The sequence below is a fragment of the Cupressus sempervirens genome, chromosome 3 (assembly GCF_028749045.1).
Source record: "Cupressus sempervirens isolate cs-2001-9-10 chromosome 3, ASM2874904v1, whole genome shotgun sequence".
In the NCBI taxonomy this organism is placed as follows: Eukaryota; Viridiplantae; Streptophyta; class Pinopsida; order Cupressales; family Cupressaceae; genus Cupressus; species Cupressus sempervirens.
In genome coordinates, this window is record NC_143120.1 from 554931440 (window position 1) to 554943952 (window position 12513).

The 12513-nt window shown below is 34.4% G+C and overlaps 1 protein-coding gene across 2 annotated transcripts in view; it reads right to left on the reverse strand.

Moving 5' to 3' along the window:
• Positions 1–12513, reverse strand: part of LOC149567622 (nucleoporin (DUF3414)) — a 337999-nt gene that overhangs the window by 256954 nt on the left and 68532 nt on the right. For both annotated transcript variants that reach the window (XM_089820876.1, XM_089820877.1), the window contains exons 10-13: positions 10735–10812; positions 10582–10641; positions 10314–10471; positions 9776–9977 (exon numbers count right to left, since the gene is read on the reverse strand). In XM_089820876.1, coding sequence (XP_089677002.1) covers positions 9776–9977; positions 10314–10471; positions 10582–10641; positions 10735–10812 — 498 coding nt within the window. The remainder of the gene's footprint in view (positions 1–9775; positions 9978–10313; positions 10472–10581; positions 10642–10734; positions 10813–12513) is intronic.

Here is a 12513-nt window from a genome sequence, read left to right on the forward strand (position 1 = left end):
CATGCATTGAGGCATGAATATTCGAAGAGTTATAATTAATTATAGGAGCTATGGGAATCTCAAAGGACATTTCAGTTATAATGTGAAGAGTCTATCCTATTGTTATATGTTTACATCAAGCAAAGGATATTGTACACTTGAACTTTCATTATCAATAAAGATATATTTTTGTTGTGTGGCTGGGTTTTTCCCTTCATTCTAGAAGGCTTTTCCCAAGATATTTCTGGTGTTTACTGATTCAGTTTTGGCTCCTTATTTCTGTTTATTACCATTGATTTCTGCACTATAGATTTAACACATATTGCTAAAGATGAACCCTTGAATATATTTTGGTGGGATGCATAAAAATTGCTCCACAATACCTTCATGAAGAATAAAATATTTTGATAGTTTGCCGCAACAATTTCTAGGACACAAAGCCTAAAATGGAATATCTTTGAGCCCTCATAATATACACAGTTGCGGAAGCAAATATTGCACTTAGAAAATTTAGAAGATGGTTGTATGGTTTGATAAGAGGAAGGTTGAAATAACTAAAATTAAGAAAGCTATGTAAATTGAGAATGTTCAATATAATTATGTTATGTTGTAAAGATAGCAATACAATTAGTTTGACTTTTCATTTGAAAAGTCATAACTTTAAAATAAGATTAGATATAACTATGAGTTTATTATTTGAGAGACAAAATGATAAGACAAATTCGACAAGAAAGATTATTTCTTTTTGCATGGAGGAATAAGGAGTAACAAAGATGACTTTGTAATATGAATTCAAACATTTTATTTTAATAAAAAACAAAAGGCCCTATTTTGATTATTTAAAAGGCATCGAGATTTAAATTGCGGTTGGTTCGTCCTTTTATAATCATCTTAAAATTTTGTAAACAATTTAAATGTAGGATAAGTGGATTGGGTCATTTATGGCATTTTAAACTCGATCAATAGTGAATTATAGAATTGTTTTGGTATCTATATTCAGTTTGTCTCCCTAACTTAGGAGTTAAAGTGCAATCCGAACTAGCTTAAAATTGCATATATATACTTAATCTGTCGCGTCTTGATTATTAATTTGTTTATAGTTTAAGTGCATAGAACTTTATAAAGTTGTACGTGATAATCTTCATTGAATTTGACACTGTTGCCCAAATAAGCAAAGGCACTGGTTGTAGTTATCGGATTCATATTTTAAGTCAAAAAATCTATATCTTCCTTCTTGCAAACATCAACTCAATTATTGACAACTTACATAAATATTCATCAATTTCAAGAAATCAGCATTCAATTTTGTTTTAATCGAGTTTCAGGATCTTACTAACCGGAGAACTCGCATAGCCTAAATTCGCTCTAAAAAAGCCTTGAACCAGGCAGTCAACGTTTGAAGTGAAGGTCTACCCGCCTGGGTGCAGCGGAGCCTAAAGTGCAAGGGAATCAAGGTGATTCTCATTTGTTGGCCAGAACTAATTGTGGAATCCTGTTGGAGAATTCGCAAGCTCTTGGATTTCCAATTTATGGTTTTGGGAACCAACATAGTCTCCCATGTTTAGGTATCGACAGGCTTAATATTCTTCTTCCATATGTCAAACTTATACTAAGCATAAATTGAGTCGACAACTATAGCAAGGCTTTCACTATTTATTGAAATCATTTGTATAAACTCCTTCCGCACCATACTGAATAATATTGTTGATCTATTTAAAAAACATTTGGGCCTCCCCCGTTAATGTTTCAATTAAAATTCCTCCTTCAATATGCACCACCAATAATAATGTCTCCAACATTAATAAGGCCTTTGATAACAATAGTCGAGCCAAAATAAAAATATGTTAAATTCTTCTCAACAAAAGGGTACCAATAGCAATGCTCTGATACCACTGTTAAATCTGGAATGGATATTTTCCCCAGATTTACTATCATGTCCCCATATTTATAAACTTTAATGATAAGTAAATTAATAATAGAACAAATTATAATGTAATTTATTATTTTATTAATAAATATATTAAAGAGATTAGTAACATATAATATAATATATTTTGGAATCAATCATCTATAATTAATATAATAATAAGATGAATATAATAAAATATTATATTCTATTATAAATTAATAATTCTAATATTAGAAATGGATATGATCTATATAATAATATAATTATTATTTATGTTACACACCATTTAAAATATCATGTTAATAATATATTTATATAATAATATAGCCATGCTAGATCGGTTGCATCCTTTCAATTTAAAGATATTTATATAGATGGCATGGAGGAAATTCCGAGAAGAGAGACGAGGAAGGAGAACATGGTAATATGACATAGTCATAAGCAAGCCACGTGAGAGAATGGTAGACTAGATTCGGAAAGAGCCACCATCGACGAGGGGGGTTTTAAGTAAGCATTTCGTTCACATGGCATTCGCTAGGAGAGAAGGGGCGGGCAACGAAGCAGGGGGTAAAATCTTCAACGCTAACATCATGTAGCCATCAAGTCTTCTTTGCCGATGGTATCATTGAGTTCGGAGAAGGAAGGAAGATATCGAGCAACGAAAGGAAGAAGAAACTACCGTAAGCCATCTCCATACGCATACACCAAAACACAATGTTCACCAGCACAAGAAAGTTAAGAATCAGATTCTCACTCAGGATAGAGAAGAGCCCACGACATCGCAGTTAGGAGGCACGGGAAACACATGAAAAGAGTCAGAAACTTATGTATTGTGCTTCCCACGTATTAAACAAGGGAATATACAGACCATGGATTAGACGACAGCAACTGAGAAGACATGGTAAAGGAAATTGCCATTGAAAGAGATAAGTATTAGCGTTGGATAGAGTTAGTGAATAGATATTAAAGACAAAGCAGATTGAGCACATCATATGAGACTAAGAAAATAATGACAGAAGAGAATGGAATTAGATATGGGCTTGACAGAGAAGCCAACCAATTATAATTCGTGTACAGATGAGGCTTTCATACTATCTGCAAACTGCCATGACCATTTAGCAAATAAATTGGTACGGAGAAATCCGAGTGTTCCATTCTTCAATATGAACCATAATGCAACAATCTCTTTCATTGGTGATGATAAGAATAAAGAAGACATATTGAGCAAAGGAAGGAAATAGATTGTGATAAGCCAAGGGAGCAGGACATAAATAACCAGCAATAAGATTGCAAACAGAATAATGACAAATTACAGAATACTTAACTGGAGTTATATGGGAACAATGTATTCGAACATATGAGGAGAGGATAAGGAGGTGAACTAACAAGGAGTGATTAGATAATATTAGTTGAAGCTCAAGTGATATACCTATACATTTACAAATCTAACTACACGATTCTCAAAAACCCAAGGACACCAGCACAAATAATTTGAGAAATTAACAGTGAGAATATATGTTCTGAGAATACTGAAGCATTGTTCAAAGATGCATTAAAGGATGTGAGATAACAAATACAAGCAAACCGAAGCATAGGAGTTGGGTTCAACTAGCAAACTAACCTGTCAACATGATAATAAATTTGGATAATTACACAATCAACTCACAGATATAATTTACATTTAACAATCATACATTCTTAAGCATAGAGAGATTAAGACCATCCCAAAACAACCAGTCGGAGGCACAAATCAAAACCCACTATTTATCTTATAGTGGTCATCAAACAAGGAAAGTTATAAGGTTGTCAACAAAGAGGAGAAACAATCATTGCCGTAAGTTGGAATCTGATATAAGAAGATTAAACAGAGATCTAAAGGAAAAGTGTATGACATAAAATCTTCAAGGCCAAAGTTCATTAAACTAAAAAAAGAATGGGCAATAAAAATAGTTATTTTCACTTTAGTAAGAGTACTTCCTGTAGTGTCATAGAAGAGAGAGAATTGTGGCATTCCTTAGCAACCACACCTATTCATTATTCTAGGTGTAAGTATGTGATAGATTAAAGATCAGAAATGTTGAGCAGTTATCCCAACTTTATGAGTCAGTTACCAAGGGGACATTACATTTACTCCCAAATAAATTTCGGAAAACAATATATATATATATGTGTGTGTGTGTGTGTGTGTATCTTTTGCAAATAAAACCAGCCTAAATTATCAACAATGAACAAGTAAAAATATTTTCGATCAAATCTTGATTGTACCCAAAGAGGATGACAGGGCCGATGCTCCAATACCACTATAATATCCCGTATGGATAGTCTACCAATTTTGCTCATAAACAAATTTCAACATATCCCAATGAGCAATGTAAACCACCAAATGAACCGATAATGCTCATTAAAATATTAAGTTTTAACACATCAAATTTGCTAATATATTATAAATCAGCAATACAATAACATGCCAAATCCAATCTTACAAACAGCAAGAATAGTAATATTGCAAACATATAAAAGAACCTGTAGACCCAATGTGAACTTTGTGTTGAAACCACTGCACTGATGACCGGGGCTACATCCAATCCACCATTCTCAAAACAAATAATAATCCAAGTATAGCTGAAAATGAACGAGACTCCCTCTTTTAGTGCTCAACAGTGACTCTTCAACTACCTTCTGTCTTTTCATCTTATTATTCTTTGTTACCTTTAACCCCTTTACAATATTAATTTGGCCATTTTACAGATATCTCGTAAGCTCCTGTAAACCAAAATGAATATTTTATGGATTGGACTTAGGATTTCTAATGTCCCAAAAAATGGACACTACAAACTAGCTCTTTCTAGGCTCATGTAGAAGCCAAGTATCAACAATTGCTTCTTAAAGCCCAAGTGCAGGACTATCCAGCAGTGTAGGGATTGGTATTTGTTCTTAACACCTACAAACAATTCTGAACATTTCTAAAGACTCCAACACCAAAATCTTTCACCATTCGATTCAATCATGGCTCCTACGTGTAGCCATAGCTAACCGCACAATTCATTGGATTGTTCCACCAGTTCAAAGTGCCTGCCAGCTGAAGAAATTCCCAATTTCTCAAGCTCTTCATTCTGAAAACCCTTGTCTCAGAATCTTTCACAATTTCATCAAATCAACAATGCACAATAGAATGATCAATTAATCTTATCAGATTTCCATAGTCCATCTCGCAAGGGATTTTTAGTTTTTGGATTCGATTGTGTGTATTTTTTAGCATCAACATTTCGGATCACACTCCTTGATCCATCATCAGGATAAGAGAATGCAAGAATAAATTAGCAAAATATGCAGACCCAATCTAATAAGGAGGAATAAAAGAAGGTGGAAGGTGGCACACAAAACAAAGTGAAAGAAAAATAATAGAATGATCTATTTTCTCATTTGAAGGTATTTATAAATCCCTATAGAAAATCGACCTAGAAGCTTCAAGCTTACACTCCACAACTTTGCTTTTGAGTTTATAATATAACATTCATTTATATTTCCCTCCAAGGTTTAGGCACCATAATACACTTTTTTAATAAACATCTAATAAATTTAGCACTCGAGAATAAGTTCACTTAATTACTTATTAAGCATGACTTAATTAATAATCATTGATAAGCTTTGATTTTATTCATGATTATTAATTATGTCATACTTAATAAACAATTAAGTGAGCTTATTACTAAGTGACAAATTCATTAAATGTATTTTTAATAAAATGTATTATGGTGATTACGTCTTGGAGGGAAATATTTAAGTCCTCTGGGTAAACAACTCATAATGCAGATACTCATTGGACGTGTCTAACGCCCAAGTAGACTACCAAAAATAGTAACTAGATAAAAATGACTCACTATAAATAGTAAGTCACTCAAACTGGGCCAACTGATGAATGAGTCTATTATCGCACACACGAGTCCGGGTGCCTTTGCCAAATATAGCAAATCCTCAACAATTACTTACTATAAATAATAATTCTTTGAATTACTAATCCACTCAATGTTATAGAATTTCAACACTACCACTAAGTTCTTCAAGCACCCTACTAAAGATAGAAACTCTACCAATCCTGAAAAAGACACTTACCATAAACAGTAACTGTGCCAATCTAACTCAAACAAAGAACAATCATGAGCAGCCCCGACCTCTGGAGTGGGGAATGGCCTCTAGCACTAATGACTAAGACCCTTTAATTAACTAATTAACCTCGAGGATCACTAATAGAATAATCCTAACCATCAAACCTGGTGAGCTAAAGAGGGGACATTAGAAATATCAGGGTAGGACATTGTGTACATTTGCACATTCTATATTGAACACTATCTATATATAACACTTTAGCTATTTTCATATTCTCTATGTGCTTTTATATTTACCATGGTAATCTGTGGAATAAAAGTGAAAGAAAAGGCTTAGCACCCATACTCACAAATGACACAGCCCCTACCCTTTTCAATGCATAGCCATACTAATGTCACAAGGATGCCTCAGAAAGATCCCTATGCTATACCCAAATCATCAACATTGATTGCAAACATCAATCACCCTCCCCTCTCAAGAGAAGTCGAAAAGCAAAAAAGGAATCCATTTTGAATTGAAAATTAAAATTATGTTTTGCTCACTCCACCACACTTGACCCTAAATACACAAAACATAGCTTCATCATCTATTCAAACCATATTTACAAGCCAAATTAAATATTGCAGCAGCAAAATTGGGAGAGAATGCTGTGAACAGTAAAACAACTTTTGGTATCAAAACTAAAGCAACAAAGTGCACCATTAATCACCCATAAGCACTAAGGAGAACAGGAAGTGAGGCAGTAGCAAAAGAAACTGTATATTTCTTTTTCTTTTTGCTGAGTTTTCATTTAGAAGTGCAAGGTTGCTATAAGATCCCCAAGAGAATGAGACAAACACTGAAAATAGGAAACAAAGATGACTCTTGTGTGAAATCAGTCCGAACAGCTAGGGACCATCTCTCAGATCTGAAATCAATAATCTATGAGAGCTTTTGTCCTCAATCAGTTCTTGTAAGAACTCTACCACTCAATCTAACAGCATCCTGTTATGTTTGCTCTTTTGTATAACTGAAATGAGAGCCCAATACCTTTGAAATTGTTGGAGGAAATTCATCAAATTCAAATTTAAAACAAAACATTTTCCACCCAGACACCTTTCTCAAAATATAAACTAAGCTTGTGTGACTGTCACCTTCTTTCTGTACATGTGCACATTAGGGGAAGATAATGTTACTTTATAAATTCAGGTTTGAAATTCGTCCAAATATTTTTTGGGTTGGGTTTGGATTCATTTTGGGTTCACCCATACCAAAACATATGTTCTTAAATAAACAATGTGTGTGTGTGTAGACGGACAACAACAAATAAGTCCATACACCACTCTGCTAATAGTAAAGCAACATAGCAAAATACACCACCATATCTATATTTCTTTTCAATAGTATATTAATTGCATCATTTAGCCATACATACAACATCAAAAGATTAGTGCAGTTATCTGAGTTTTTTTATATTGGTTAGAGGTTTTCTAACCAATTTAGATCAAAAGTTGAGATCTAGATTTTAAGCCCCGGATTCAAAGAATATATCATTATGTTTTTTAAGAACTTCCTCTATAACCGTCAATTTGGACTTCCTCTATAACCAGGTTCATTTTCACAAACAAATGCATAAGGGCCCGTTTGGTGAGCGGAATAGGAATACGTATTCTGGAATACATATTCTGGAATATGTATTCTGGAATAGAACGTATTCCTGTTCTCCGTTTGGTTCAGCCAATATTTGATGGGAATTCGTGGACCCGAAAATTTATGTTTTCTAAAATAAATAAAAATGGAATAGGAAAACGTATTCCAATACCACCTATTTTGGTGGAATTGCAAAACCCCATTTTTGGGCCAAAAATGGAATACGTATTCCATTTTTGCTTCATATTCCAATCCCGTTTTGGTGCATCCAAACAAGAAATTCAAAATTTTTGGAATACGTATTCCTATTCCGCTCACCAAACAGGCCCTAAATGACATAAAAACCATCTTTTTTGGCCTTTTCAGTGGTTAGGGTTGGGAGGATCGAATAGACCAAATTAGGCAAGAACAACACTTTAAAAAATTAAAAAATTGTTTTGAGACCAAATTTGGCTCAGGTTTGGCTGCTGCAGCAAATTCTTCAAAATTCGCTCCAAATTCTGCCCAGATTCCTCTGACAGAATTTGCAGTTAATCTGTGGCTCTGTAGGCGAATTTGGACAGAATTTGACAAGGGCCAGACTGTACAGAATTCAACCAGACTTTGAGGGTTGCTGGAGAGAATCTGGAAACTCACATAATAACCATAAAAACTAAAACTTTGGTGTATAATTAAAATACTCCAATCAAGTCATTGAAAGTACTACAAGAGCTTTGAAGCCCAAAACCACAGGGATGAAAATGAGGCAGTGGGATTAAGATCGGTACCAACTCAGAGAAACTAAAAATAGAAATTTTGATCAAAAAATGTGGAGAACCCGGGAGGGCCAAAAATGCTTTGGAAATTCTCATAAATAATCCTAGACATCAATGGAACTCAATGCCGTAAAAAATAACTAAATCCGAGCTCGCTGAGAGTCTAAAGCAAAAATAACTGAAAGAGCCTTATCAGGCAGTAAGAAAATGCAACTCATAAAAAAAGCAAAATCAAACCACAACCAAGAAGAAAAGAAATCCGGAACATCAGTTGTTATTCAAAAGTTTAAAAATTTTAATTTAGCTGAAAAAAAAATCATATTATTCAATTCCATGTTCGGTGTCTGCCAGCTATTTCCCCTGTATGCAGCATATAGATTTCTTTGTATTGTTGCCTAGGTCTCTTTCCTAACAACCTGGAGTGGTTCTGTCTTGCTATTCTTTGCTTGCACGAAAACACCTCTTCCGCACACATTGGCTTTTCCTTATTTTATTCAAGTCTGCCTGCACTTTCTTTTGCTAACTCTTCATTTTGTCGATGGAGACTTCTCTCTCTCTCTATGCAGCCCGCTACTTTCTCCACACTGATCTTTTACACAGCACATTCACATATTTGTTTTTGTGCTTCTATTAATTTATCTTTTACACAGCACATTCACATTGTTTATTTATGTGCTTCTAACTTCCCCTTCTTTTTAAAATTTCCCTGTGATCCAGGTTCACCTTCCCGCAGTTGTGCGGTCCTCTTTTCTTATCTTGTGAACTTCTAATTTCACAAAATCCTTTTCCTTCTCATCTGCAGCCTATGAGTTTTCTTTTTTCTTTTTTGGTTTCTTATAAATAATAATATATTAAATCAAAACTTTATTTTTTCTATTCAGATATTTAGCTGCACAGCTATTCACTGGCACATGTAATAATCAAAATTCAATTTTAATGTTTGAAATGACTTTAACAATGATTCATCAGACAGAAACGCAGTGCAATTTATAATAATGCCAATCTGGTCTGAAAAATCTAAGTTGAAAATTAAAACCAAACTTAAGCAATCCAACTTAAAACAGGAACAAACAAAGTAATATTTTTTTATGATGCAAATTGCTCGTATGCGTCGATGCTCCTGTATCACTCTCCCTTATCACTCAAAATCCCAGGAACACTAATAATTAGCCTACAGGAAATCTGGAATAGAGTCTAGACTAATGGATCACACCTGCTGACTACACTTAAGAAATAGACATAGCACTGCAGTATGAACTTTTACAATATACAAAGTGGTACAGTAAGCAACATGACAAGGTCTAGTAAATATTGTTGCACAATCACAAAACACAAAACACGTGTATTGTAAAACTCACAAATGAAACCATCTACCACAAAATACAAGATACTATACCTCCCAACGAACAAGAATCACATCTTGATCTATTGTCTTCATGACACATCCAAATGTCCCAGAAGGTATAACCAATCCAGATGCTCCAGGAACTTGCAAGGAAATATGAGCTTGTACTCTTTGTAAATCATTGTTTACATAGGAGAAACCTCTCCTCTGAAATAAGCAGGTTATTTTTGACATTCTATACAAAAAATCAAATCTGCAACCAAAAGATGAGATCATATTCATCTGCTTTTGATCCGAAAAAAGATTATGTAATGGTGTGAAAACCAAACACACAAAAAATAATATAGCCTTCAAAGCCTCAAACTACAACAATTTAAGACAATTGCAAAAGCTTTACTATTAAGAGACTGAAAATGCAACTCTCAGTTTACACAAAAGATTATTGCCAAATATTCAAAAAAATCAAACCTCACTGAGCATCTGAAAAATGGATATTTCTACTAAAACAGAAGATAACAAAACATAGCCATCTATTTCCAAAAGATGTAATTTGCAGAAATAAAAAAGATATTGTAATCATGAAACTCACACACATTCAGCAGGCCAGCTTCCTTCACATAATGAGGACAACAAGCGAATCATAGGCAAAGCCTGATATGGAAAATTGTCCCTAAATGTGAAAAGAAGACTTTGAATCGGGCCATCAATCACACTTTCTCGATCCCAAAATTCCAAGCAAAGCGATTCCTGGCATGTCCTTTGAACTTATTAATCCCTTTTGCCCAGAATACATTATAAAAAGCATTGCAATCAATTCAAATGATCCAACAACAAATTTAATAATATTTCCATCAAACCTGGCCAGAAAATATTTCACATAAGATATCCAAAAGAAACTTAACAATGTTATCGTCCATCTGCAGTCAAACACATTTTTAAAAAGCAGTCTTAGATATTCAACATACTAACATGTAAATAGAAGTAAAAATAAGTACAAGAATTTTCCGTGCCTGGTTAGCTATATCATATGCTGCAATGAATGCAGAAATTAGTGTTTTCAACACGCTCTTGTACCCAGCAACTTGATCCTGTGCACAAACAAAGTATAAACAGTATTTGTAATGAATATTAAAAAATATGTTTGAGAATTCTACGGGAGAATTGACTTAAAATTGTATGTATTTGTTATAATGACACAAGAATTACATGTTATTATAAATGCCATTAGTTTCCTCATTCACGACAAATAACATTCTTTTAGCTTGCAAATGGGGTTGCAAGCTTTGGGTTTAACCATGGAGGAAACTCCAAAGTTAAGCGCACTCAGGCTGGAGTAGTACTAGGATGGGTGACCTGGGAAGTCCCGGTGCTTCACCCTTGTGAGCATCACCTAGATCCAATGAGTGTTTAGTGTTCCATTTATTCTCATGAGAGATGGATTCATGTTGAAACACTACTCATGAAACATGGGTCAATGAGTTTGACTCAAAATCACACAGTTAAATCCTGATAGCAATATCACAATTTGACTTGCTGTGGAAATTATCTCCTACTTATCCTTTTAGCTGAAAAGTCAAAAAATAAGAAAAAGTATTAAACAATCCATGAATTGCTAATTACTGTTCCTAGATATGATTGTGTGAATTTTTTCCATCACACAATCGTATCCAGAAGCAGTAACCACCAATAAGAAAAGTAATCATCAACACAAGCATTTTAAAGTTCGTTTCCAAACTCCAACACTTGGGCATCACCTTCAACTCTTAGGGTCCATTGGTTTCGTAGAATTGGGCTGGAATTGGCATTTCGGAGTACCGGAATTTTCTAATTTTATGTTTGTTTCAAAAAAAAAGAAAATAGAATAAGTTTTTCCATACTCTAATTTTATCCCAAAATGTGCATTCCTATCTTCCACCTAAAAGCTTAGAATTGGAATTGGGACAGATGCACTTGAATCACATTGCATGCAACATTATAGATTTCCAGCTGAACACCAATAAAAATCTCTGAAGACGTTGACCACATGGTGAAATTAAAGGATACATCGAAGCTACTAGTAAGTCAAGTCGTTGGAGAGTTTCTTATCATTTATCTATCTGTCGCTCGTTCTTGGCATTGACAAAATTGGGCAGTAGCTGTTGCTGATCCAGGATCCTGGAATACTTTAACTGTAATAGGATTTTCTCAAATCAATATTTCCCCCTTCATTATTAATCTTGCAGCATAAGGACTTGTAAGCAAACTCGGTAGACAAAAACCTTAACAGACAATCACTTGCAGCGGGTCCTATGATTGACAGAGAATCCTCTCTTCAATGACATGGGAATTTCTACACTTCACTCTCCAAGATTTAAAATCAAGAATGCATAAAAAATAAAAGGAGGCAAGTGAGGGTGGAAACTGCAGCGAAGGGTGGGGTGGCTTTTCTTGCAGGAGGTCCTTCATTGGCATTGGGTGACTTTTCTTGCATTTAGTGGCCTGTTTCTTGGACTTCTTGGCACTTAGATCTATTTATTGGTCACTTTTCTTGTTACAGATGTCATTTCCCTCGCGTTATTGTTCGCACAGCTAAGGCTTTGTGCATGATTCGCAGTTTTTTGTGTTTTTCCTTTGCTCTTATTCTAGGCCACTATCTCTAGTTTTCCACAACAAATATTCTCTGATTTTCGAATTCGGCTCTGCTTTAGGGCACCTCTTTTTCAACCAGCTATGGTTTTACGCAACCCTCTAACTTTTGGTCAGATTCAAAGTTTACCTATATATTCTCTGTGCAGGTGTTTCATGAAGAT